Below are 24,383 nucleotides of genomic sequence, written 5' to 3'. Positions count from 1 at the left end.
TTATTGAATTATAACTCTTATCATCCCTGACAATTGGTCACAGTGGCGTAGACTGATGGGAAATGGGGTTAATATAATCTGGAAGGATATAGATTTCCCACCCCGATATAGAACATTTTTTGGTTCTACCTCTCCTTGCTACTCAAGAGGTTACTTACAGGAATGGGTCATTTCCCACTGACTCTTCCAGCTGACCCTTAGATAAAGTTAGTTGGAAACAGGGTGTTTTTTTTTAATTAAAAAAACCTTTCAAAATATAGGTCTTTTTTTGTATGTATTGTCATCCAGACAGGGTTTGTTTTAAGTTTGTGTGGGTGAAAAGATGTGATAGTCACCTCCTTTGTACACTTTGCAACATCATCTTAGTACACAGGATTTCAGCTTAGTCATGCAAAGCCAAAGTTGCTAGCAAGAAAAATAAGCTGGACTAAAATTGTTTATATCTCTGTAGTGGGTGAAATATGGTGCAAGTGAGATGAGATCATAAATGCCTTCTCCATCTGCTCAGTGCATCTTGTTAAATCATTAACAGTAACATAATAAAAAGCAATCACAAACATAATGCTTAGAATTAAACATCATGAACCATACAAATCTTGGAAAAGCTGGCAGCTAAGTCTTGCATATCTTTCAATGAGAAAAGTGCATCCCTGCACTTTATCTTGGAGCCCATCTCAAATCCAAAGCCTATCACAGAAAAGGCCCTGATATTGTTTGCTAAAATAATTTTAATTGTGGGCTGACCTGCTTATCATAAAGGTGTGCACACACTCACAAAGTCACTTGACTTTGGACTGTGGTTATCACAATATGCAGAATGATGGCAAGTACTTGGGTGTCTCATTAAGCTGTTCTGAATATACCATAATAGGGTATAGGGTGGTGACTTGAACATTCCTTTATTTGTGAGTCTTTCAGTGCAATCCAAACCCAAGATCTGCCAGAATGAGTGAGTCTGTATTTGGGTCTTGGGCTTGCCTGGCTAAACTGGGGCTAAGATAGCATAAATCCCTCAACTTAGCTCGTCCAATGGAACTGAGCACTGGCAGAACATGGCCTTAATTCCTGAAAGGGCATTCTGTGGGTAGGGCCAGGAGTGACTTGCACCTGTTTTTAAACCCTTTCAGCTCTGTGACGTGACTTAGCAATGCAGTGGAACCTAGCCAACACCAATGGTGGTATATTTCAAATTCCTCCTGAACAGAGTTTGGAACAGCAGTAACTAAGTGCTGCTTTCTGTAGTTAGGTTTGGTCTGTTGGTCACTCACCCCCAATGCAATGGCATGCACAGTATGGACACAAGGGAAGAATTGCCCTATTAACTTTGGTGTTGAGGAGTTCTTCTGCATGCATCACATAATGGAAAATTGTCTTCTTCAGAACATGGCTGAACTGCTGATGTTTGGAAATTTAGATGATGCTTAAAATGCAGAATCTCGAGGTTACAATCCATGAATGGTTTTCATATAGGTTTTACTCAGAGTAGACCTGCTGGAATTAGTGGACACAGCTTGGCCATGTACATTCATTTTAGTGAATCTGCTCGAAGTAAACTTAGTTGAAATACTGCCCTCTTTGCATGGCTAATATGTTTGTGCAAACAATGTGCCAAGCCTTAGAGAAATATGAGATGTTCTGTTGTCAGAACAGCCTGTCTAAACAAAACTTCATTAGTAGCTATGCTTCTATTAGTGTTTTGTGTGGAACTGCTGCACCTCATGTTTATTAGGCATCCACATTACATCATCCAAGTATTAGCCAGTCTTCCTGTGCTTTCTCTCAGTTTCTTCCATCATTTCTCATTGTGTACAAATCTGACTTATTTGGAGAATTGGAACAGTAATGCAAACTCCATAGGTGTAAGTGATTTTTATTGCTATTTTCTGCCTTACCATAAGGTGTGCTTTCCATTTATATAATGTATCAGGAAGGTGAACCTCTAGCACCTTAACATGCCTGCACGCTAAACTTTGTGATGGGCCATTTGAGCACCATATTTATTTTCAATCTAAAAATAATTCGTTTATGGTCAGCTGACCACCAATAAAATAAAGTTGTAAGGCAGGGGGTGGGGATCAAAAGGCAAAATCAAAAGGGAATATTTGATTATCCAAGTGAAATAGCTGCATTTAGGAATTTTGCAACTTGCCCTTTGACTGAAGAGTCCTCCAGTACAGTCATACCTCGGGTTGAATATGCTTCGGGATGAGCGCGTTTGAGTTGCGCTCCGTGACAACCCGGAAATAACGGAGTGCTTTACTTTTGGGTTTCGCCACTTGCGCTTGCGCAGACACTCAAAATGACGTCACACACATGCGCAGAACCGCTGAAACGTGACAAGTAGATGCGCAGACACGGGTTACGTTTGCTTCTATATGCGAACGGGGCTCTGGAACGGATCCCGTTCGCATCTAGAGGTACCACTGTACTGTATAAGTAAAGATAAACAGATTCTTCAGTATAAACTGCATTTAAAAAGATGTACACATAACTGACGCACGACAAAGTGGCAGTTAAATTTCAGGCTGGCAGTTGCAAAGAATGGTAGAGTCAGATAAAATGATGATTTTTCGTAACTGATATTGTGAATGATGACAGCGAACTTGAGTCAAGAACAAAGAAAGTGGACCCTAAAGCAGCATATCTACTTTTGGGCCACCCTGTATTTAGGAGCAGATAGTCAGTTTAAATAAGGCACCCCATTCATAGAATTAAGACATGGCAAACCTAGTAATGAGGGAGTTTTAGTTAATTCTAAAACTCTTTTCTGGCATTAATCACTCCCGGCCCTTGCAGTAGACCTTAAGGAAAAGTGTGTTAATGTGTGTTTGAGATTGGCAAAAGGGACAAATGCTTCATTTCTTGTCACCAATATTTTAGCAACTTTTTTCTTTCTTAATTAAACACTTCTGATCTACAATTCCACTCCAAAACATATTGAGCACATTGAATAAATGACCAGCCACTTAATGCTGACTTAAATGGACAAGGATGTGGCTACTCTTTTCCTCTTGGGTAGCCTTGTGGAAAGAGACACTCCTGGCAGGGACGTTGCTACAAAGGGTGCATGAAAGAGGGTTGATATTGCAGCCACTGTATGGAAGGTTTTTAAATGTTGGGCTTTCTGGGTTTCGTGATTTGTGATGGAAGCTTTATGAAACTTGGTTCTTTTCTTTTAGAGCACACAAATCCTTTAAGGCAGAAATATGTGGGAGGACTGCTAAAAATGTTTGTAACCTAAGCTTATTTGTGAACCTACTTGCAAGTCTACTAATTAAGCTCCATCAACTCTCTGCATCCCAAATTGCTGGAACAGTTTTGCCTCAAATTTACTTATTTAAAGGCATTTCTAAACCACTTATGTAAAAATCTGTAAGTGGTATTCAAAAATAATGTAATATAAAATATCATAAAAATCATAAAACAGTATCAGAAAGACCATAAAATACTTTTAAAAACAGACCATCTTATGAATCTGGCACAGAATTACCTTCTTTTGACCACGAGGGGGGAAATGGCACTCGTATCTCAGTTTCAGATTCTGTTTTCCACATTTCAGCTGTTCTAAAAGCCAAAATACATTAATAAATGTGTACATTATTGTGATAAAGCCATTTTTTTAGATGAGTTTCTATAAGCAGCCGGAAAATATTATTGGAAAGCTGACTTAGGTGTAGAAATAACTTCAGGGAGAGTGTGTAAAAGGGGTGGGGGTAAATTAATGGTTGGGTTTGCAGGTCCTTTCATAGTTAACCTTCTGCTACATTATAAGGAAACCTCAACAGTTATTTTGCAGTATAAACTCTACAGACATCTAATTTATGGCAACTCCCCAAATGTTTTTGTGCTCTATTCTAGAAAGTTACCAGCCTCTGTGCATGCAATTTAAAAACACAGGACTTACGACAAACATCTTTTTTTTAGTGTGAGCCTGTTTAAAGTACAGTATAGATATGGATTAATAACTCATGATTAATATAATCACTAGGATGATTTTGTACCAAACTAGATGCGACATAAAATGCCACTTGGCATTTTATATGCATTTTTTTTTAAAAAAAACACCCTGTCAGCTGGAGATGGCTGATAATTATCAGAGCAGGTGTGGAGAGGAAATTTAACACTTTTCTTCAATGCTTAAAGACTTGAGGGAAAACCCTTTTCTGCAACCAATAGAAAATATTTTTGGGGAAATTTGTCACTGTATAGAGAGGAGATATCTATTGCTGTAAAAACTCAGAGGAGGGATTCAACATTAGCAAGCTAATTGGTTTAAAATTCTTACCTCCTTGGACAACAACTGTGATCTGCAAAACACAGTTCTTATTTCTGCAAACAGTTCCTGTTTCAGCTGTTGGGAACGAAGAGCAGTGGTCCCATAGCACTGATTGACTCTATAGCTTGGTGGGCACTGAAAAAAGGGAGACCTCGACTGGTCCTGTGCATCCATTCTGCCCTTTGTGGTCCTAGTCAGATAAGTGGAGTCAGGTGTGTGTGCTGTACATAAACTTGTAGAATTGTTGGATGTGGTGTTTCCCTTGCGTCCTAACCTGCTATTTAGAGCACACCAGCATGCAGAAAGCTATTTTTGCAGTCTCCACTACAGAAACTTAACTGTAATTAGCCTTACATCAAACTGTAAATGAACAGCAAAATACGAATGTTTAAATAACCAGTGTTCCTAACCAGCATTTTTCTTTTTTTAGGCACTTACACCTAAACAAGAAAGCGACAGACAAACAGCCATATAGCAAGCTTCCTGGTGTTTCACTTCTGAAGCCTTTAAAGGGTGTTGATCCAAACCTTATCAACAACTTGGAAACCTTCTTTGAATTGGATTATCCCAAAGTATGTATCAACAGTCTTCTTTTTAAAAAAGCTATCCTCTTGGTCTTCTCTCTTGCCTAATGGAATATTAAAATGCATAATACTTCAAAGCAGCCTTCTCCAACCTGGTGCCCTCCAATGGTTGTTGGTCTCCAGCTCCCATCAGCCCCAACCAGTGTGGCCAATGGGCTGGGCTGGTGCAAACTGTAGTCCAGCAACATCTAGAGGGCACCACACTAGGTAGGGATGGCTGCTTCAGAGATTGTGTGTGTCTGTGTGTCCTGTAACCCTTGTGGATTACTGTCAGAAGTTTTGCATCTGTAACGATAACCAAAATAGGTTGTAGCAGGCATCTAATTCCATACCGATAAATGGACTGAACGATTTGTTTTCTATGCCCCCGCTGGGTAACAGGCCTTTGGGGTCAGAGTGCATAACAAGCTTACACTTGTTCCTGCATGGTTTGTTGGACTTGAGCTACTTTCATTTCAGTATTCTCCTCCAGTACAGAATACTGTGTTTCTCAGAAAGATCTTTTGCAGAAGCACTAGGAATAGAGTTTTTGCCAGCCCAGCTCCAGTTCATTTCAGTGGTTCTGGCAAAAGTGATCAGTGAATTTTAATGACTTTATGCACCAGTAATCCATGTTTTACTTTTATTTGTGCTTGATAAGATAGCTAATGTTGTAGATGAATAAATTCCATATAAGAACAGTATTATGTAAGTTCACAGATGTTGACACTGTCTTCCCAGAACTTGTGATGTGAGTACGGGGTCAGTTGTTTCCCCTTACTACATAAAACTTGTTCAGACCTGCCTACTATATGCTTTGAACTGTAATTTGCTGGCCAAGTGCTCTTACTCACATCTGTCTTAGCTGATACTGACCTATATGAACTGAAGGAATTCCCCTGGATGAGCTAAGCACTGTAGCATATAAAGTTACAATGTGCTACCCGGAATCTTGGCAATATCTGACAATCCCTCAATTCATTTTCTGGGATACAGATGTCTTGTTCTTAATTTCATCTGTCTTTTCCCTTTCTTTGTAATTTTATTTTTCTTGGTTTTCTCTAGTGCTTAAAATTGCGGTAGCAGTGACTGGCTTGTTTCGTAAGAGAAGGGGGAAAAGTCCTAATTAATATCATAATAATAATAATAAATTTTATTTATATCCCGCCCTCCCCAGCCGAAGCCGGGCTCATGAAGAGCTAATTTGAATAAGTGCAGTATGAGAAGAGCCATACTTTATTTCTTTTTAGATATTGTATTATATTTGGCTCAGATTCTAAACTTTTATTTACTGCAGCTTTGTATAACACCAAAAGTTTCATAGAATTGTAGATAACCCCAGGGGTCATCTACTCCAGCCCCCTGAAATGTAAGAATCAACATTCTTAGAACAACATTCTTCAGGGTTGTTGTTTTTTAAATGGAAGTATTTATATAATGCCCTCTATATAAAAAAACATTTAAAAGAACACTAAAAGCAATGGAAAACAATAATTAAAATGATTGGCTACTCAAAACAGCTGTATTTGCCTGTTAGCATACAGTCTTCTAAAGATGCTTGAAAGTCAAATGCACGGTTTCTCCTAAATCTCCTGGAAAAATGTTCCACAGTATGGGACTGTTGACTTTAAATTCCTGGCTTCTGGCTGAGGCTAATTGGGCCTTTGTAACATTGGGGGACGGGGGACTAACAGCACTCCTCCAAATAATCTCAGTCACTGAGCTAAAATAGAAGGGCCCAAGCAGTCTTTAAGGTATTTTGGACCTACCGTATTTTTCGCCCCATAGGGCGCACCGGCCCATAGGGCGCACCTAGTTTTTTTGGGGGGAAATAAAGAAAAAAAATATTTCCCCCCCAGGCATGGGGCAAGCCTAGGGAGCCCAGCGGGAAGTCGCGCCGGGCTCCCTAGGGTTGCGGAGAGCTGCGCGAAGCCCGGGCGTGCTCTTCAGCGTGCTCCAGGCTTTGGCATGTAGGCAGCTCTGCGCAACCCTTGGGAGACCGGCGCGACTTTGCGCCCGGCTCCGTAGCGTTGTGGAGAGCTGCACGAAGCTCGTGGTGCGCTCTTCAGCCCACCCCAGGCTTCGGCATGCAGGCAGCTCTGCGCAACCCTTGGGAGACCAGCGCGACTTCGCGCCAGGCTCCGTAGGGTTGCGCAGAGCTTCCTGAAGCCTGGAGAGTGAGAGGGGTCAGTGCGCACCGACCCCTCTCGCTCTCCAGACTTCAGCGAAAGCCTGCATTCGCCCCATAGGATGCACACACATTTCCCCTTTATTTTTGGAGGGGAAAAAGTGCGTCATATAGGGCGAAAAATACGGTAAGTTCAAATCCAAGTGATGGTGACATTTATTGAAATGGTAGAATTTTAGAAAGGTGAGTTAAACATTATTGTCTGCTATCAAAAATGCTGATTCAGAATGTTAAGATCAACCTTCCCCATCCCCATTCACATTTATGCAAAATCAATACTTAAGGATAATTTGCAGTATATACTTAATGTAGAATATATCTAGCCTCGTTAGCTTACCCATCTTAGGTATGATTATTATTTTTTCAGCAGCTTTTTGGGTAAGCAGGAACTGTATAGTGATATTTATGTTAAAATCTTACTCACCTGAGCTCTCTTCTGGGAAAGCAGTTGAATTATATCCTGAGTAAAATTACGTCTGCACTATTACTCCATGTCTCTTGATTATTTTTCCTAATTGGAACAAAAGATACAGTCACATCCTGAAATGAATGAATGCATTTCATTGGTTTCTGGAGGGCAAGGGGAAAGGGCTTAATGGCTGCATTATTAGTGGCTGAATTTGTGAAACCATCAAATGAAATATTATCAAGAAGAAAAGGGAAGCACTGGCACATTCTGTTTTATAGAATGGATGTTTTCTATCAGCTTATCTGAATGCTGCTGCTCTAGTATTTCTGTGGCATAGGACTCATGGAAAACAGATTTATTTATTTTTATTCAACTAGGGAAACTGTTGGGCAATTTATGGCAGCAGCGCACATAGAACTCCTGTCAGAAATGTAAACCTTCTGTGAAGTTCCATTTCTGTTTATAGAAAAGCTTGTGTCTAAGGTTTTCTAGAGCAGTGTTTCCCAACCTTGGGCCTCCAGCTGTTTTTGAACTACAATTCCCATCATCCCTGACCACTGGTCTTGCTAGCTAGGGATGATGGGAGTTGTAGTCCAAAAACAGCTGGAGGCCCAAGGTTGGGAAACACTGTTCTAGAGGAAACAAATGTTATCTTCTGATGGGGAAAACTTAAGAATATTGCTTTGACAAACAAGATAGTGTAATATCTAATATCTTACATCTTACACCCTTCTCCTTTTTTATTCTTGTCATTAAACATTAAACTGTTTTCATATATATATATATATATATATATATATATATATATATATATATATATATCAATTTGCACTGTATCTCTTTTCACAGTTTGAAGTTCTTCTTTGTGTACAAGATCATGATGATCCTGCCATTGATGTGTGTAAAAAGCTCCTTGGCAAATATCCCAATGTTGATGCGAGGCTATTTATAGGTGAGTGAGGAAAGAGTTCTGTCATGCTGTTGCCTTTGAATAGATTGGACCAGTTGGCACAGAACCCAAAAGATTTTTTTTTAAAGCTTAATATGTTAATATGCAAGTACTGTTGGTCAAGAAGTATGTAAAGCATTCTTGCTGCAGAGTTGAAGATCAGTAAATCAAATTCAAACAGCGCTGAAAATAACTTTTCTGTGCAGGTGACTCCTTCCATATAAATCTAGAATTAAAAGATTTCCTACCATTTCGAAATGTATCTCTGTCATACACTGTTCCAAATGGAAACATGTGGATGTGGATGCACTTAGCCAGGTGCTATCTTAATCATGCTTATGTCCCCATCCATAGACGTCTGCAGATTATGGAAACATCCTAGAGCTCTATCACTGATTCCCAATCCCAGTCTTACTCAGCCCATCTTTACACTGATGTTAGGAATTGGCCTACTATTGTCTCCTCAGCTAGATCAAAATGTAACATTAAGGTTGAGAACCTGGTCAGATAGCAGAGCACCTTAATGTTGAGCTGAGAAGTATCCTTTCATCTCTATTTTTGTTTGCAAAGTAGTATCACTGGTGCAACTGGGGAATTTTAAACCAGGACTTAATGGCTTTGTTGGGTGGTGGTGGTTTAGATAGCTGTACATATTAATTAGTTTGGTTGTGAAGCACAATTTTAACATTTCTGTTCTCACCCTGTCCCCCACCATCATATATTAGAGGAAAGAAAGAAATGTAAACAGTTTGCCAACCCTGCAAAAAGAAAGAAAACGTTTCACATTTTAAATCATAGCACCATCTTGATTACAGAATAACAATAATAATTACTCTGTCCATCTGGGTGGCTCCCAACAGAACTAAAAGCACAATAAACCATCAAACATTTAAAATTTACCAAAACAGGGCTGCCTTCAGATGTCTTCTAAAAGTCAGATAGTTGTTTATTTCCTTGACATCTGATAGGAGGGCATTCCACAGTTCAGGCGCCACTACTGAGAAGGCCCTTTGCTTGATTCCCTGGAACTTGCTCCTGGTGCCCTGATGCCAGTGCTTTTTTTTCTGGGGGGGATGCAGGGGTACGTATACCCCTAAACATTTTTGTGAAACTAAGTTTGGCCTCATTGAGGGGCAGTATTTCCATATGAGTAGGAAAATGAGAGCACCTCTAAATATTTATTTTTAGAAAAAAAGCACTGCCTGTTGCTAAATATGCTTACCTGAGAATAAGCACCATTTTGTTGCAGAAAAGGGTGGTATGTTTTAAAGCAAAAAGAATGAAACAAGCACCTGTAATTCTGTACATAGCAGACCAGCTGCCTCTGACTATGAAAGAACAAAAGGATGCTGTAGTCCTGGTGGGCCCTAGTGTCAGCTGAGCTGCTGATGCAGGATCTGCTGATGCAGGGCCTGTTTGCTGCTGTCCCCACATGCCAAACTCCAGGTGGTAATTTAGGAGGGCTCCCAACCTCAGCCGTAGTTTTCAGCCCTCACTGCACTACTGAGCAGTATATTCTGAAAACATATGCATGATTTGTGCAAATAACTAAAATTTTGTATTTTTCAGGTGGGAAGAAGGTTGGAATAAACCCAAAGATCAACAATTTAATGCCAGCATATGAAGTTGCCAAGTATGATCTCATATGGATCTGTGATAGTGGTATAAGAGGTAAGTGTGTACCATCAGCAGTAGTAGGTTTTAAAAAATGTTTCCTAATTATATGCTCTTAAAGATGTTGCTGCTGTTTGAACACTATCCATGTACATAGCACTTGACAGAGTAAAGTAAGACAGGTAAAAAAGAGCAGAATTTAGAATTAGAATAGTAGGGCATAGACAGGGGTAGGGAAAAGCAAGAATAGCGTGGTTCCAATGTGAACAAGTGAAGTTGTGTTAAGATTAGAATATTTTACTTTAGGGACGCGGGTGGCACTGTGGTTTAAACCACAGAGCCTAGGGCTTGCCGATCGGAAGGTCGGCAGTTCGAATCCCCGCACATGGGGTGAGCTCCCATTGTTTGGTCCCAGCTCCTGCCCACCTAGCAGTTCAAAGGCACATCAAGTGCAAGTAGTTAAATAGGTACCGCTCCAGCGGGAAGGTAAACAGCGTTTCCATGCACTGCTCTGGTTTGCCAGAAGTGGCTTAGTCATGACCCGGAAGCCGTCTGCGGACAAACTCCGGCTCCCTCAGCCTATTGAGCGAGATGAGCGTGCAACCCCAGAGTCGTCCGCAACTGGTATTATAAGGAATGGCATGTAAATGGAAAATAAGTTCTCTCAATTCACAGCACGGATTAGTTCTGCTGCCAGCTTTGCTCTATGTATTACACTTGGATGAAGCTTGAGTAATTAAACTATATTATCTTGAATCGGCATTAGAGTAGAACATCTTGCACCTTTTATTTGCTGTATCTAGTGTAGCGGGTGCATCTTGTGAAATGTTTTTTATGGCCCAGTGTTTTGCTGTAACTACTGGGATACTGAAATCCACCTCAGAAATAAACAGCAAGCTTCCTCCTTTCTTACTATTGCTGTTTCAATCAAGATCTCCTTATGGTAACTGTCAGCAAGCTGGCCAGAGCTTTAGAAGACATATTACTTAACCAACTATCTGACAATGTCTTCTAGATCCAACACTTCCAGGCCTGAGCAACACTTTAAGCAGTTGAATTTGAATTTTAGAGTTTGCCTCTTACTCTTAAAATTGAAGTGTCTGTAATTGTTGTCTTTATCTTCTACTGCAGTGGGGGACAGACCTCCAGCCCACATGCCTCCTCACCTGCCCTGCACCTGAAATTGGATTTGAGGTGTGGGCGGATAGAGACATGGAAACATAGGCTAAAGCAGTGCTGATCAGTGATTGGCAGTGCTTACAAAAAGCAGAGTAGGGCTTTGTAAGTTCCACGGAACAGTTGATCATCAGTGCTTGCCTTAAAGTTCATTTGCAAATGTAATTTGGATTCAAACCATGCCTGCAAACAGAGGAAAATGTCTGTCTGCAGATGCAGTTTGAATCCAAACTGTGCCTGAGGATGGACTTCAAAGAGGGCCTTTAAATGTGCGCTGTCAGTCAGCTGATTGGTGCTGACAGCATACCTGTGAAGCAGCATGCTGTCAGCACTGATCAGTAGTTGATGCCAAGAGTGATCCCTTTTGAAGTTGTTGCCTGACATTATTATGTCAGGTGATTGACAGGTGGGTGGGGGGAGGTAACGATCCAGGTCTCAACCCTGATTCTAGTATTTCCCCCCACCCCGTGATTTCAACCTAATACTCATATTCAGAATATTGTAACCAACTATAAACAAAGAGTAAAGGATTTCTTGAAATTATCACTCTTTTCTGTTACTATTTTGCAAACAATATGTAATAATCTACTGCTGTTTGAAAACTTGGATATTATTGAGAAGACCAATATTTTACCAAACATATAAGGATTGTATCTAGTGATGTTGCTCAACTGATGGTAAATCTTCCATCAGCAGAATGGAAGGGAAGCCACTTTAAGCAATTCCCTTCTCCCCTGAGCTCCCCACCCCCCATAAATCTTCTGCAGTGGGTTGGATGCCCTTCAGAGCAAATTTAGGGATGGGGAATAGCTGAAAATGGCTTCCTTTACCATTCTGTGGACAGAAGCTTTCTGCCAGTTGAGAGACACAATTGGGATGTAAATCCATAAGCTTTTAAAAACATTAATCAATGGATGTAAACCACAGTCACATTTCATTTTTAGTAACGCCAGATACACTAACTGATATGGCCAATCAAATGACTGAAAAAGTTGGACTGGTCCATGGCCTGCCCTATGTTGCAGATAGACAGGGCTTTGCTGCCACTCTAGAACAGGTGAGTTTCTTTTTGTCCTCTTCATTTCTTTCCAAATTGTTCCACTCCTCCTATTTTATAAACTTAATTTCCATGACTTAGTCATATTTTCAAGCTCAAAAAGTATAAAAGAAGCACTGCTATTTGAGTAGGAAAAATGTGCATGACTAATAACAGGTTTTTGGTCTTTCACTTCTATTGTAATCCAAATTCCAACAAATTCCAGATTACTTGCTATCGTTGAAGAATAAAAACATTGAAATGTTTTATTGCTTACAATTCCATATAGAAAAAGGATAATAGCAGCAGCCCTTTCATCTGGGCTTTCAGATGACATTTAAGTGAGAAATCCATTAGAATTTGTCTTTTTTCTCTTGTCCACATGTCGTTTGCTTTGTTCTTCTGCACCCTGTATTTTTGTGTAAGCAATATATGGGGTGAGAGACCATTAGTCTACACTCTTGAATTCTGATCTACTGGTAGTTAGTACTACAAAGCCTGTAACATTTCCTTTAGGTGAATTGTTATATTTGTGGACATGACTGAGATTTTGCTCAGTGGCAAATATATTAGACTTAATTTATGTGCAGTGGCAGGAAGCAGTAAAGGAACAAAAGTTTCTTTAGCGGCTGCTAGTTACATCACAGGGCATTTGTTGCTTGCTTGATTTGATGTTTCATTGCTTTTTGTCTTGCTGTTCTAACTTTTATGTCTTAACACTTTTTGCCATGGAAAGCCTGTTTTGGACCTGACACTTTACGTCAAACAGTGTATTGTTTAGTGTAATTTCAGATGGATGTTACTGTGAAAAGAAACATTTTGAGGCATATCTTTCCTTGTCTGCATCCAACTCTATCTATCATACCTCTTTTCCTCATCTTATCCCTTGTCACCCCTCTCCATTTTTTCTACTAGAAAACTCTTGTTATAGAAATTCTGCTCAGGCTACTGTAGCTGGTGCTACAGCTTCTATCCTGTCTGAATAATGTTGACCTTCATAGATCTATACCTGCCATTTTAGCATGTGATAGATCTTTGATGCTCTAGCTTTATGGATCGTAGAAGGAAATTTCCTGAATAAGGAAAGTTGCATTTGGGATTCCTGCAGTGCTTGCAGCAGATGTTACTATAGCTATAAATGGTTGCATAAGGGTAAGATGTTTCTTTTCAGAGCAAAGCTTTACAAACAGTTGCAGCATTTCAAGATGACCAATTATGCATCTGTCTCTGCACTGATTAGAATTCATAATGATTGGTAAGCAAAGAATGCAAGTCTTAAAGAAAACTGCCATGATAGGAGAGAACCATAGATGATTACTTAGCCCTGCCTTTTTCTTTTAACAGGTATATTTTGGCACTTCCCATCCAAGGACATATATTTCTGCCCATATAACTGGTTTCAAATGTGTAACAGGAATGTCTTGCTTGATGAGAAAAGATGTTTTGGACCAGGCTGGAGGACTCATAGCTTTTGCACAGTACATTGCTGAGGATTACTTTATGGCCAAAGCGATAGCTGACAGGTAAGATGATATTCAGATGATATTCAGATAAAGTTCTCCTTGGAGTACATTATTTCAAGCTGACTGCATGCTTTGCTTAAATTTCTTTGCATACGTAGTCAAGCCCAGCCATAACCCACAGCCTTCATGTTAGTGTGGTTCATGCCTATTGGATTGTATCCATTCTCAAGAGTAAATGAATAGCCATGGTTAACTTGTCCATTGATTTCAGCAGGTCTACTGTTGAATATGATTTGTTTTAATACAACCCAGTGACTTCTGAAGCCTAAGTAGTACAATGGAGCACAGTTACCAGTGTTAAAGGGAGTGAACGAGTAATAATTGACTCACATCAATATAATGCTAAACTGATTATACTAATCTGTAAGCTATTTAAATAAAGATTCTATGTTCAGTGAAGCTAGTGAACCATTCTTCTAAACCTATTTATAAGAAAGAGTTCACCCTCTGGCCATCTGTCATGGATGCTTTAGCTGAGTTTCCTGCATTGCAGGGGGTTGGACTAGACAACCCTTGGGTCTCCTCCAACTCTATGATTCTATAATCCTATGAATTTCTTGACTAGTGTAGCAAATGGTTTGTTTGGTTGGTTCATATAAAAATAATTTAAACATATCAACAGTTTCAAAACCAGCAGCAATTAAGACCTTCAAGACAAAGAAGCAAATGCGTTTTTAAAGCCCATTTAAACAGTTGTACAGAAGAGGCCACATAACTTGGCAGGGAGGGAGTTCTGTAACCAAGGAACAAGAGCTGAAAAGACTTTCTCTCTTCTGCCTGCCAGCTTAAATTGATGTTGCTGTCAGCCCTATAATCGGAGCCTCCAAAGCTAATATTAACATATGGGCTAGTTTACACAGGTGAAGGTACTCTTTCTTCTAACTTAGTTCAAAATATATAGGCGTACCTTGGATCCCTAGAACTTGGACGTTTTGGCTCCTGAACGCTGCAAACCTGGAAGTGATTGTTCTGGTTTGCTAATGTTCTTTTGGAAACCAAACATCCAATGGGGCTTCTGGGGCTTCTGATTGGCTGCAGGAGCTTCCTGCAGCCAATCGGAAGCCGCACTTTGGTTTCTGAACGTTTTGGAAGCTGAATGGACTTCTGGAATGGTTTCTGTTTGATTTCCATGGTATGACTATATGTCTTTAAAGTAGAGGTGGGAAACCTCTGGCCTGCAGGCCTTATTTGGCCCACCAGGTCATGTGCAAAGTGCCCATGTGAAAGGTGCTACAATCAGATGATTGGTTTTGCAGAATGCTTTGAAACTAGTTTCACAACATTCAACAATCAGCTGAATAGCACATCTTGATAAAGCCTTCCACAATGGAGTCTTGCAGAGCACTTTGCTGGGCCTTGCGAAACCCACTGCAATCAGCTAATTATTGGGTCTTGCGGAGACGATTGTAAACTTGCAGAGTGCTTTGAAAAGCAGTTTGTGAGGCTGCTTTTCAACACTGAAATCAACACTGTTTAATTTCAAAATAGTCAGGTGACTGGCAAGTGAGTGGCTTCACCCACCTATCAAGTTTGGCCCACAGGGTGGGGGAGGAGAATCATCTGGTTCCCTGGCCAAACCCAATTCCATCACCAGCACTTTGAACTGAGCTCACCAGAAAACTCCTGGGTGTATCTGCTTACAACTTTGCAGATTAAATCTGCTTTGGAGAGGCTGCTACACTTGCAAACTATATCTGCTTCTGTGAAAAGAAAAGTTACAGCTGTTTTATAAATTCTCCATTATAGTGAATGGGAAGGAGAACAAATTCATCTTTAACAGATCTAATTCTGCCCCAAATAATAAGTTGAATTGAAAAGACAGAGAGTAACTGCAAAACAAATTGGACAGCTTCCCCAAACTAGAGATACAAGTAGAATCTTCTGATCTTTGCATACCCCTAGTAGTAGAGTAATAAGCTACATTCAGAAGCACTGTTAACAGCTGTAATAAACATTTAAGAGACGTATTCAGTAAACGAATTTAGTGTTTGTCCTTGACAAGTGTACAGAAGTAAAATGGTCACAAGAACTGTTGCCTGTTATCTTGGTTACATTCTTGGTGTGCATTCATTTTCAGGGGCTGGAAATTTGGAATGGCCACACAAGTTGCAATGCAGAACTCTGGTTCCTATTCAATTTCCCAGTTTCAATCCAGAATGATCAGGTAAAAATTTGAACTTTTTATTATTTCGTTTTCTGGTATCTTCAATTGTAGATCATAGTTTTGATCCAATCTGCAACAGTGCTAAATACCAGTTTACTATTTCACACAAAGTTTTATGCAGGAATTAGCATTAAAAGCAATATAGAACAAGAGATTGTTTGAAACATTAACGCAAAGTAATTACAAACTGGGCCCTGCAGCAACTGTTGCAGCATGGAGTGCTTCTCTTCGAGGTTGTAGCCCCTTCCTTGTCCCCGCCCCACATTCCTGCTTCTCCTCCTAAACAAGGTAGCATTCTGTGCTCCCTGAGCAATCTCAGTCATCGTTGAGTCATCATTTTTAAAATCCATTTTGGATGTGTGTTTGTGTGGAAAGACTTGTGTCTGATCTTGGCTATGTTTATTTAATTCTTCCATTGATGCCCCTCCCAGCCACCCAGTTGTCACCCCACCAAAAAAACCACACACATAAGAACTCTGCTGGTTCAGGTCAAAAGCCTGACATAATCCTTTTCTCACAGTGGTCCCCCAGATGGCTATGGGAAGGCCCACAAACAGGATCTGAGTGCAACAGTGCTCTCTACACTTGTGATTCCCAACAACTTGTATTGGGGCATGGGGCTAGTCTTTGAAATTGCCCCCAGCTTTTTCCTGGCAGATTTTTCTGTACCTGGGCATAGGTCAGAGTTACCTTGAGTCTGTTAGTACTTTTCTATTATGTATTAGTGGTGGTATGGCTACATGAGTATGGGAAGGCTTGGTATTGGCATATAAATACGATCAGTTTTCAATTTCTGACTGCCAACCTGCTGGTTTTTCTACCTTTTCCAATATAGTGTGATTAAAATTATAGCAGTCATTAAACTAATGATAAATCAATTCAGTTTCATTAATGAGCCCTTGTTTAGTTTATTTTGTAAACAATTCTCAAGAATTAGAACAGAGGAAATCACTTATTTCTTGATGAGGTAACTCTGCCTTCTTCAACTAAGTGCATTGATAGATGGTGGTGTCATCTATTCTAAATAGTTTATCCTGCCTGATCTATTACAATGATTCACAGAGTGGTAGTAACCTTGTTTTTGTTCCACACTCTTAATACTGACATTGTCAAAGTGATCAGTTTTCTTAGTTTACTAGATCTTGGGTAAATACATTTGATGTCTTGTTCAAAGGAACACAGGTGAATAGTAAAGAGAACCTACACAAGCGACGCTGACACAAAACCCCACACATACATTAAGTAAAATAGAAACACCGCCACCCGACCCCACCCCCACTCACCATTCCCCCCCGCCTCTTTCCCCCTTTATTTCCTAATGTAACACTAATGAATCTATCTTAACCCATTTTAACCTGATTTGTAGATAGTTATGCTGTATCATAATGACCATTTCCTCTTTTACCACTGATTAAGAGACAGTGCCAGTCCTTATATATCCAGAATGGTATTTTCACTTGAAAAACGTGGATATATACCTATGCCATCTTGCAAAATGTCACTGTATAGAAATGAATCAGGTTAAACCAGAGAGAGAGAAATAAGTTAAAGGACACTCTTCTCAATCCTCTTATTTTTTCAAAAGAGATGAGGCTTTTCAAAGACAAAATGGGGAAAGCATCTGTTTTCTAAATGTCTACCTTGAGAAAGTGTTTGGGTCATGCAGCTACTTAGGAGTGAAACACATCTTAATCAATAATGATGCTTTCACCCATGTTACATTAAGGGCTTCCCACTCAACATGAGTGGGATTCAACCTCTTCTGGAGGAGTCGCACCCTCTCTGAAATATCCATCATTGTCATTAGAGGCTCAAGTATCCTCATTTTAGGCTAGTATCCTGGCTTGAAGCCTATTTAGGGATGGATACCTGTCACCATGCATGATTTGGTAATGGCTTGGATTGCTGTAATGTATTATATGAAACTTCGGCTGGTGCAAAATATGGCAGTGAGCATGTTACCTGTGAGCAGGCACGATGAATGCAACTCACTGGTCCTTTCTTTCCTGCGCTTGCTTCAGATTCATTTCTGGGCCTAGTTTATGTGCCGGTTTGGACCTATAAAGCCCTGCACTGTGTGGGAACTTAGTACTTCCTGTATGTACCTACCTGTAGTGCAAAGACCCTTCTGTATCCTCTCTCAATCTGAAGCTCAGAGGAGGGACACAAAAAAGAAGGCATTTTGATGATGGCCTTACAACTCTGAAATGCGCTCTCTAGAGAAGCTTGGCTGGTACCCGCATTAACGTCTTTTTGATGCTGTGTTAAATCCTTTGCTACTGTTGGTGGTTTTAGTGTACATAGGTATTTGAGAGCCGTTTTATCTTTGTACTTTCTATATAGTATGGTTTGCTGGCTTTATTGTGCCAGTTTTACATTCGGGTATTTATGTTGACTGTGCTTTTATTGTAGTGGGTTTTTATGCTCCTCCTGGATAAATTATTTTATGAGAAGTCTTCTAAATAGAATAAATAAACTTGAAAGCAAGTCCCACTGAGTTCAGTGGGAATTTTTCTCAAGAAAGTGTGTGCATAATTGCAGCCTAAGTCCTTTTTAACAGTTATTAAACCAAACAAAACTGGGGCATTTGTCTCCTGTTGGTTCTTCAATTATTATTCTCACTTCCTCCTAGGTAACATTGGCATTCAAAAAGACAATGTTCATTCTTTTTGAGTAGCTCTCCTTCCATATTGATTCCTTTGTATGCTCAAAGTGGTAGAATTCCAGCTGTTTTTCCTTCACTTGTTTAGCAGTCTGTACCAGCATTTTCCCTGGCTTGTCTCTACATCCCAGATATTTTTTGTGTTGTGCATGCCAAAGACTAGGTTAGCTATTGCCTTCAGTCCCCAAACACAGAAATGCAATGGGGAAATAAGGTGCAGGTGTTCTGCTGGCTGGTAAAAACCTAACTCCTCACGCAGACATTTCCAGGCACTGATCATTCATACCAACACTACTGAACTTTGGATATGTTTGTATATCGCTGCATTGTGTTGATTTTATTTTGTTAACAACCTTGGTATTTGCAATGGAAACGCATTCTATAAATGATCTTAAATAAAATAGCATCTTGTTAATATAACTTGACAAGTATTGTCAGGTTTAAAATACATTTCCCCCTTTTTAATTATAGGTGGGCCAAACTACGGATCAACATGGTTCCAGCCACAATAATCTGTGAGCCGATATCGGAGTGCTTTGTTGCAAGCTTGATAATTGGATGGGCAGTTCACCATGTGTTCAGATGGGATATAATGGTGTTTTTTATGTGTCACTGTTTGGCATGGTTTATATTTGACTACATTCAACTCAGGGGTGTCCAGGTAAGTTGTATTGATCAGAGCATTATATTTAACATGTGTGCTGTTCTAAATTAACTGAAATCATTGACATAACTTTTTAAAAATGTGTTAGAACTTTTTCATCCTGATTAGAAGACGTATTGTAAATAGCTGTGTATAGAGGTAATGAGAACTGTATTCTGACATCACTTGGAGGAAACTGCGCTGACAGCCTCTTATGTAATTAATGCTTTCACTGAATGAATTGGCTGGCTGACCAAGCGGTATGCTCATTAGACAGGCAAGATTATATTTAAACTTCAAGAGTGATAAATTAATTTGCTGGCAGGCCTCACTGAAACAATGTTGAAAGCATAATACCTGCTTCAACTATGCCAATACCCCTCTGGGATGTTAGTTCTGACACAATTTTGTGAAGCTTCATGTCTTCTTCAGCTACTTTCTCTCTGCTTTATATATTACTTGACTAGAAAAACTGCACGGACACCTGTTGTCTTCACCTTCAGCTAACAATAGAAGGATTAGCTGCTCAGAGTAGCCATAGTCCTTCTACTACTGAGTACATGCAGAAGGTCCCAAATTCAATTTCTTTTATCACCAGTTGAGAGGATTAAAAGACTAGTGTTTAGCATTTTGAAGACCTTCTCAACTCAGAGTGAACTGTTCTGAACTAGAAAAACCAATAGTTTATTCCTAAGGAGAATCAGTAAGCATCAATTATGAAATGCATGTATGCCCTTGGAAAGATTCCTTATCAAATTGAGTTTAGCCTGATTTGCATGTCATGCTGAGTCAAACCATAGCTTACTGCAAACATGTCAGTGTGTGGGATGTGGGAGAGAAGATTGCGGCTGCTATCCTCCGTTGCCGTTGTACTGCTGTGCAGCCATGGATTGTCTTAGTGTGTCATCCAAATTTAAGCTCATGGTATACTGTTATCCAGAGTAACTGATATGTAGCCAAAATTTGTCGTATGGGTTACAACATATAGTTTGTCCGGCAGACAAGTTCAGACAGCATATTAAGCCATGCCATAACAGTGTGGCAGTAGAATGGCCAGGGAAGACAGTGTGTCCAATATAGGATTGGGGGGGGGGAACACACCTGGCTTGCTAGTAGCAAATGTGAAAAGGATCTAGCAGGCTTAACATGAGTCAACTGTATAATGCAGAAAAAAGCTACTGCTATTCTAGGCTTCATCAACAGAAGTCTAGTGTCTAGTGTGGTGTTAAGGGAATTAATAGTACCACTCTATTTTCACTTGGTCAGACCACACCTGGAGCACTGTGTCCAATTTTGGGCACCACAATTTAAGAAGGATATTGACAAGCTGGAATATGTGCAGAGGAGGACAAGCAAGATAATCAAGGGTCTGGAAACCTTATGAGGAATGGTTGAGGGAGTTTGGTATGTTTGGCCTGGGAAAGAGGAATCTGAGAAGAGAGATGATAGCATCTTCAGATATCTCAAGGGCTGTCACATGGAAGATGGAGCAAACTTGTTTTCTCCACCCTGGAGGCTAGGACCCGATCCAATGGATTCCAGTTAAAAGAAAGGAGATTCTGACTAAACATCAGGAAGAACCTTCTCATAGTAATAGCTATTAGACAGCGGAATGGTCTCCCTCGGGAGGTGGTGGCCTCTGATTTTTAAGCAGAGGTTGGATGCCCATCTGTCATGGATGCTTTAGTTGAGATTCTTACATTGCACTAGATGACCCTCTGGGTCCCTTCCAACTCCACAGTTCTGTGATTCTATTATTGTAGTCTCCTCTTCCAGAGCCCATGTGTTCACACTGTGCCGTGGTTTGGCTTAGTGTGATGTGTGAACTAGCCTATGTTTCTCAAGTGTTAGCTTGGGTTTTGCATGGAATAGTGGCACCATAGTGTTGCAGAGCTAAAGAGCAATTGCTTAAGTTTTTCTATGTTAAAGTAATTTTTTTTATCAAGTTATGTTCATTAAATAATTATTTATTTTAGTTGTTGGCATCATCACTAAATGTGAACATCTGTTTTGTCTATTCCCCAGGGCGGTGCTCTGTGTTTTTCAAAACTTGACTATGCAGTGGCATGGTTCATCAGAGAGTCTATGACGATATACATTTTCCTATCGGCCTTGTGGGATCCTACTATTAGCTGGAGGACAGGACGCTACAGATTACGCTGTGGGGGCACAGCAGAGGAAATTCTGGATGTATAGCCACAGCTTTGTGACTGTGTATTTCGAGAAAAGAAAAAGGAGAAAAAAAGAAAGTATTATAAATTATGTTTATATAAAATGCTTTTAAAAAATCTACCTTCAATAGTTTTATTACCTGTATGTTTTCATATCTGTTCTTTAATTTATTTTGCATGGCACTTGCATCTGTGAAAAAGTACATCTGTAGTCTTGGCCAAATGGTATCTTGTTTTTATGTACAAAATCAAATCAAGAGAATTGGTTTCAGGATTCATTTTTCTTGGGAATGTTCTGCAGCAAGCTCTAAAGACAGTATCCTTCAGTATAGTAAAAGCTACTCTTTGTTAATCAAAGGACATAATCCACTGGGAATAAGTTCTACACTAGTCCCCTGGAAATGAAAGGGAGTTGTGCAAGAGTGCAGCAATGACTCTGTCCCCAAGGGCCTTCTGGCCACTGGATTTTATCCACTAAAAGGCTAGCAGCATTTTTATTTAAGTGCAGTTAGCTTTGGGAAGCACAAGTGGCGGGGCACAAGGAGAGAAGCCTTTTAGATGATCTATGCCTACCTCTTGTAGTTGCTGCGGAGCAAGTATAAATAGGTAACTAGGCCTTACAAGTTGAAGCTGGAAATTTGTATCTATGTGTGTGTATGTATATAGATATATATATTAAACAACTTTGGTCTCGCCGCAATGAGCCAAAAGTGGACAGAGTTTGATGTTGTGGGTGGGATGAATTAATGGTTAGCTATGCCTAGAGGGCATTTTTTGGCCAACTCTAATCGGTTCTGTCTTGAACCATTTTAAATCACTGTGCTGTAATTAGCCAAGCTAATCTCCTTCATTCCCATTTTGACTTTTTTAAAAGGGTGGGGGGTTTTGTGTTTTTTGTGTGTGTGAGTGAACGTTTGATAGTTATGGGGAGAGGGAATGCATTTCAGAAACATTTCACATACGAGCTATTTTCTTATGCACTGTGTCTTCTTAAGAATGTAATTTCATGATGCAGGTATTTAGTATCTTTTTTTAAGTGGGCATAGGTCTCTCTCTTACACTAGTCATCCTTAAATCTCTGATTGCAATAGATACTTGTCAGTATATTAAAATGCAAGATGAGTTTGCTGTTACTGATATGGAATGGTAAGCTTTAACTATCAAACTAGGTCCGCTCTAGGCTTTTTTCTTCCTTTAGTTAATCTGGTCTCTCAATTGGGTTTTTTATATTCAAGTTGTAACAACTGAAAAGACTAGGTTATAAACAAGTTGTAAATGCATGCCGTCTCTTACCCTGTTTCCTCCTGTTGGCTTGTTTTTCACTGGGGGGTAGCTGTTAATGTGGTGAACTGGACTTGTTTGAAACAGACTCTGGTTGCAAAGCAAAATGGAGAGGGGCACAACATAAGCCTTTGTTTTCTTTTTATAACCGTATTTATGTTGCTTTTTCCTCCAAATGGGCATGGCATGCTGTCACCATAAAAGTATGCGTATTCCAGTATGGCAGCTTTAAATCCTAAGTTTTGGTACTTCTGTGACAAAGAGCTTACTCTGTAGCATATTAGCAATAACTCTGAGCATTTATAGAAGTACATTTTTTCCAGTTTACTGAGCCAGTCCATTTAATTGTCCTGTACACACACCGTGTAATATAATAATGTGCGTGTGTGAACACGCATGTTTGTGTGTAGACAGATCCTATGAAACATTCCCTAGACCAAAATCTTTCATCCTGCATTCTCTTTATTTGCCTTATGACATTACAGAATATGTTTTGAAGGGCATCTTATTTCCATGAACAGAGGCTTTTTAATGTGTGTTCCATTATTTACATGTGAATTGGGAAGAAATTCCCGAGGAAGGCTGCACACAGCAAACTAGTCTGGTTATGACCCACTCAAGTTGCGTTTTTGTCATCTTCATTGTTTTATCACTGTTGTCTTGATTAATTTTGCTTATAATGTTTGTGTGGGGTTATTTTGTGTGAAGTTTGGTTGATGCCATCCATTATACTGCTAAAGTGAAGCTTAGCTGGTCTAGCTTGATGCTAATCACCATGTCAGCAGTGTAACAGAAAAACCAAAAAGGCCTGACAGACTTCAGTGTGTGTGTGTGCGTGTGTGTTGTCACTATGAATAATTGTGTCAAATAGGTGTGTGTGTGTGTATATGTGTGTTTGCATTAGTGAAACCTTTATAATTAAAGGAAACTGATGCTTCACTCAGATGAACAACTTGATTTCTTATATAAGAAATCCGGGTTGATTATGAAATGGAAATACTTTGAAAATATTGTAGTATGGCACTGTGACAGAACAGAGCAATGGTTCACAATGGCTAATTTAAACTGTCAACATGTTAAGAATACCATGTTTATTTAAAATCATTGTCTTGTTTTTTGTTTAAAAATAAATTTTGAATACAATCAAATGTTTTGAGAAAGTAAATCTATTTATCGCCTTTCTCTCCATTATATCCTTTTAAATGCATTTCATATACAACATGTGTGTGACTGTTTCATTAGAAGACCAAAACCTAGTGTCTCTCCCCACCCCCCAATCTTGTATCATTTACATTGTTCTGTAAAATCCACTCCGGATAATTACATTTTCTGATATCAAATTAGGGTTTTTAATAGCCATTCACAAGGAGTTTGTCTCTAAAACTTCAAAGTTCCTTAGAAGCCCAACAAGCTGGAAACCTGTAAATACGTCACTACAAGCGTCTTGCACTCTGGGAGTTTCACTGAATATACTTGTTTCCCATCTCAGATGCAGAATGGGTGGACCCCTGTAGCTTTGCTACAGAAACATGATTTATTGTTCTTACACCATGTTCAGTCGTTTAGTCGTGTCCGACTGTTCGTGACCCCCATGGACCAGAGCACGCCAGGCACTCCTGTCTTCCACTGCCTCCTGCAGTTTGGTCAAACTCATGCTGGTAGCTTCGAGAACACTGTCCAACCATCTCGTCCTCTGCCGTCCCCTTCTCCTTGTGCCCTCCATCTTTC

The 24,383-nt window shown here is 39.8% G+C and overlaps 1 protein-coding gene across 1 annotated transcript in view; it reads left to right on the top strand.

Moving 5' to 3' along the window:
• The window catches only part of UGCG (UDP-glucose ceramide glucosyltransferase), a 33,832-nt gene extending 10,029 nt beyond the window's left edge, over window positions 1-23,803 (top strand). Inside the window, exons 2-9 of the mRNA XM_028712252.2 lie at window positions 4,707-4,848; window positions 8,286-8,388; window positions 9,955-10,056; window positions 12,120-12,232; window positions 13,556-13,734; window positions 15,812-15,898; window positions 19,032-19,221; window positions 21,229-23,803. Of these exons, the coding sequence (XP_028568085.1) occupies window positions 4,707-4,848; window positions 8,286-8,388; window positions 9,955-10,056; window positions 12,120-12,232; window positions 13,556-13,734; window positions 15,812-15,898; window positions 19,032-19,221; window positions 21,229-21,399 (1,087 nt within the window). The 3' untranslated portion in view covers window positions 21,400-23,803. The remainder of the gene's footprint in view (window positions 1-4,706; window positions 4,849-8,285; window positions 8,389-9,954; window positions 10,057-12,119; window positions 12,233-13,555; window positions 13,735-15,811; window positions 15,899-19,031; window positions 19,222-21,228) is intronic.
• Window positions 23,804-24,383: the final 580 nt, after the last annotated feature.

This window comes from Podarcis muralis, chromosome 17 (assembly GCF_964188315.1).
Source record: "Podarcis muralis chromosome 17, rPodMur119.hap1.1, whole genome shotgun sequence".
NCBI classification, from domain to species: domain Eukaryota; kingdom Metazoa; phylum Chordata; class Lepidosauria; order Squamata; family Lacertidae; genus Podarcis; species Podarcis muralis.
The sequence above is the reverse complement of the archived record's forward strand: the minus strand, read 5'-3'. Positions and strand labels throughout refer to the sequence as shown.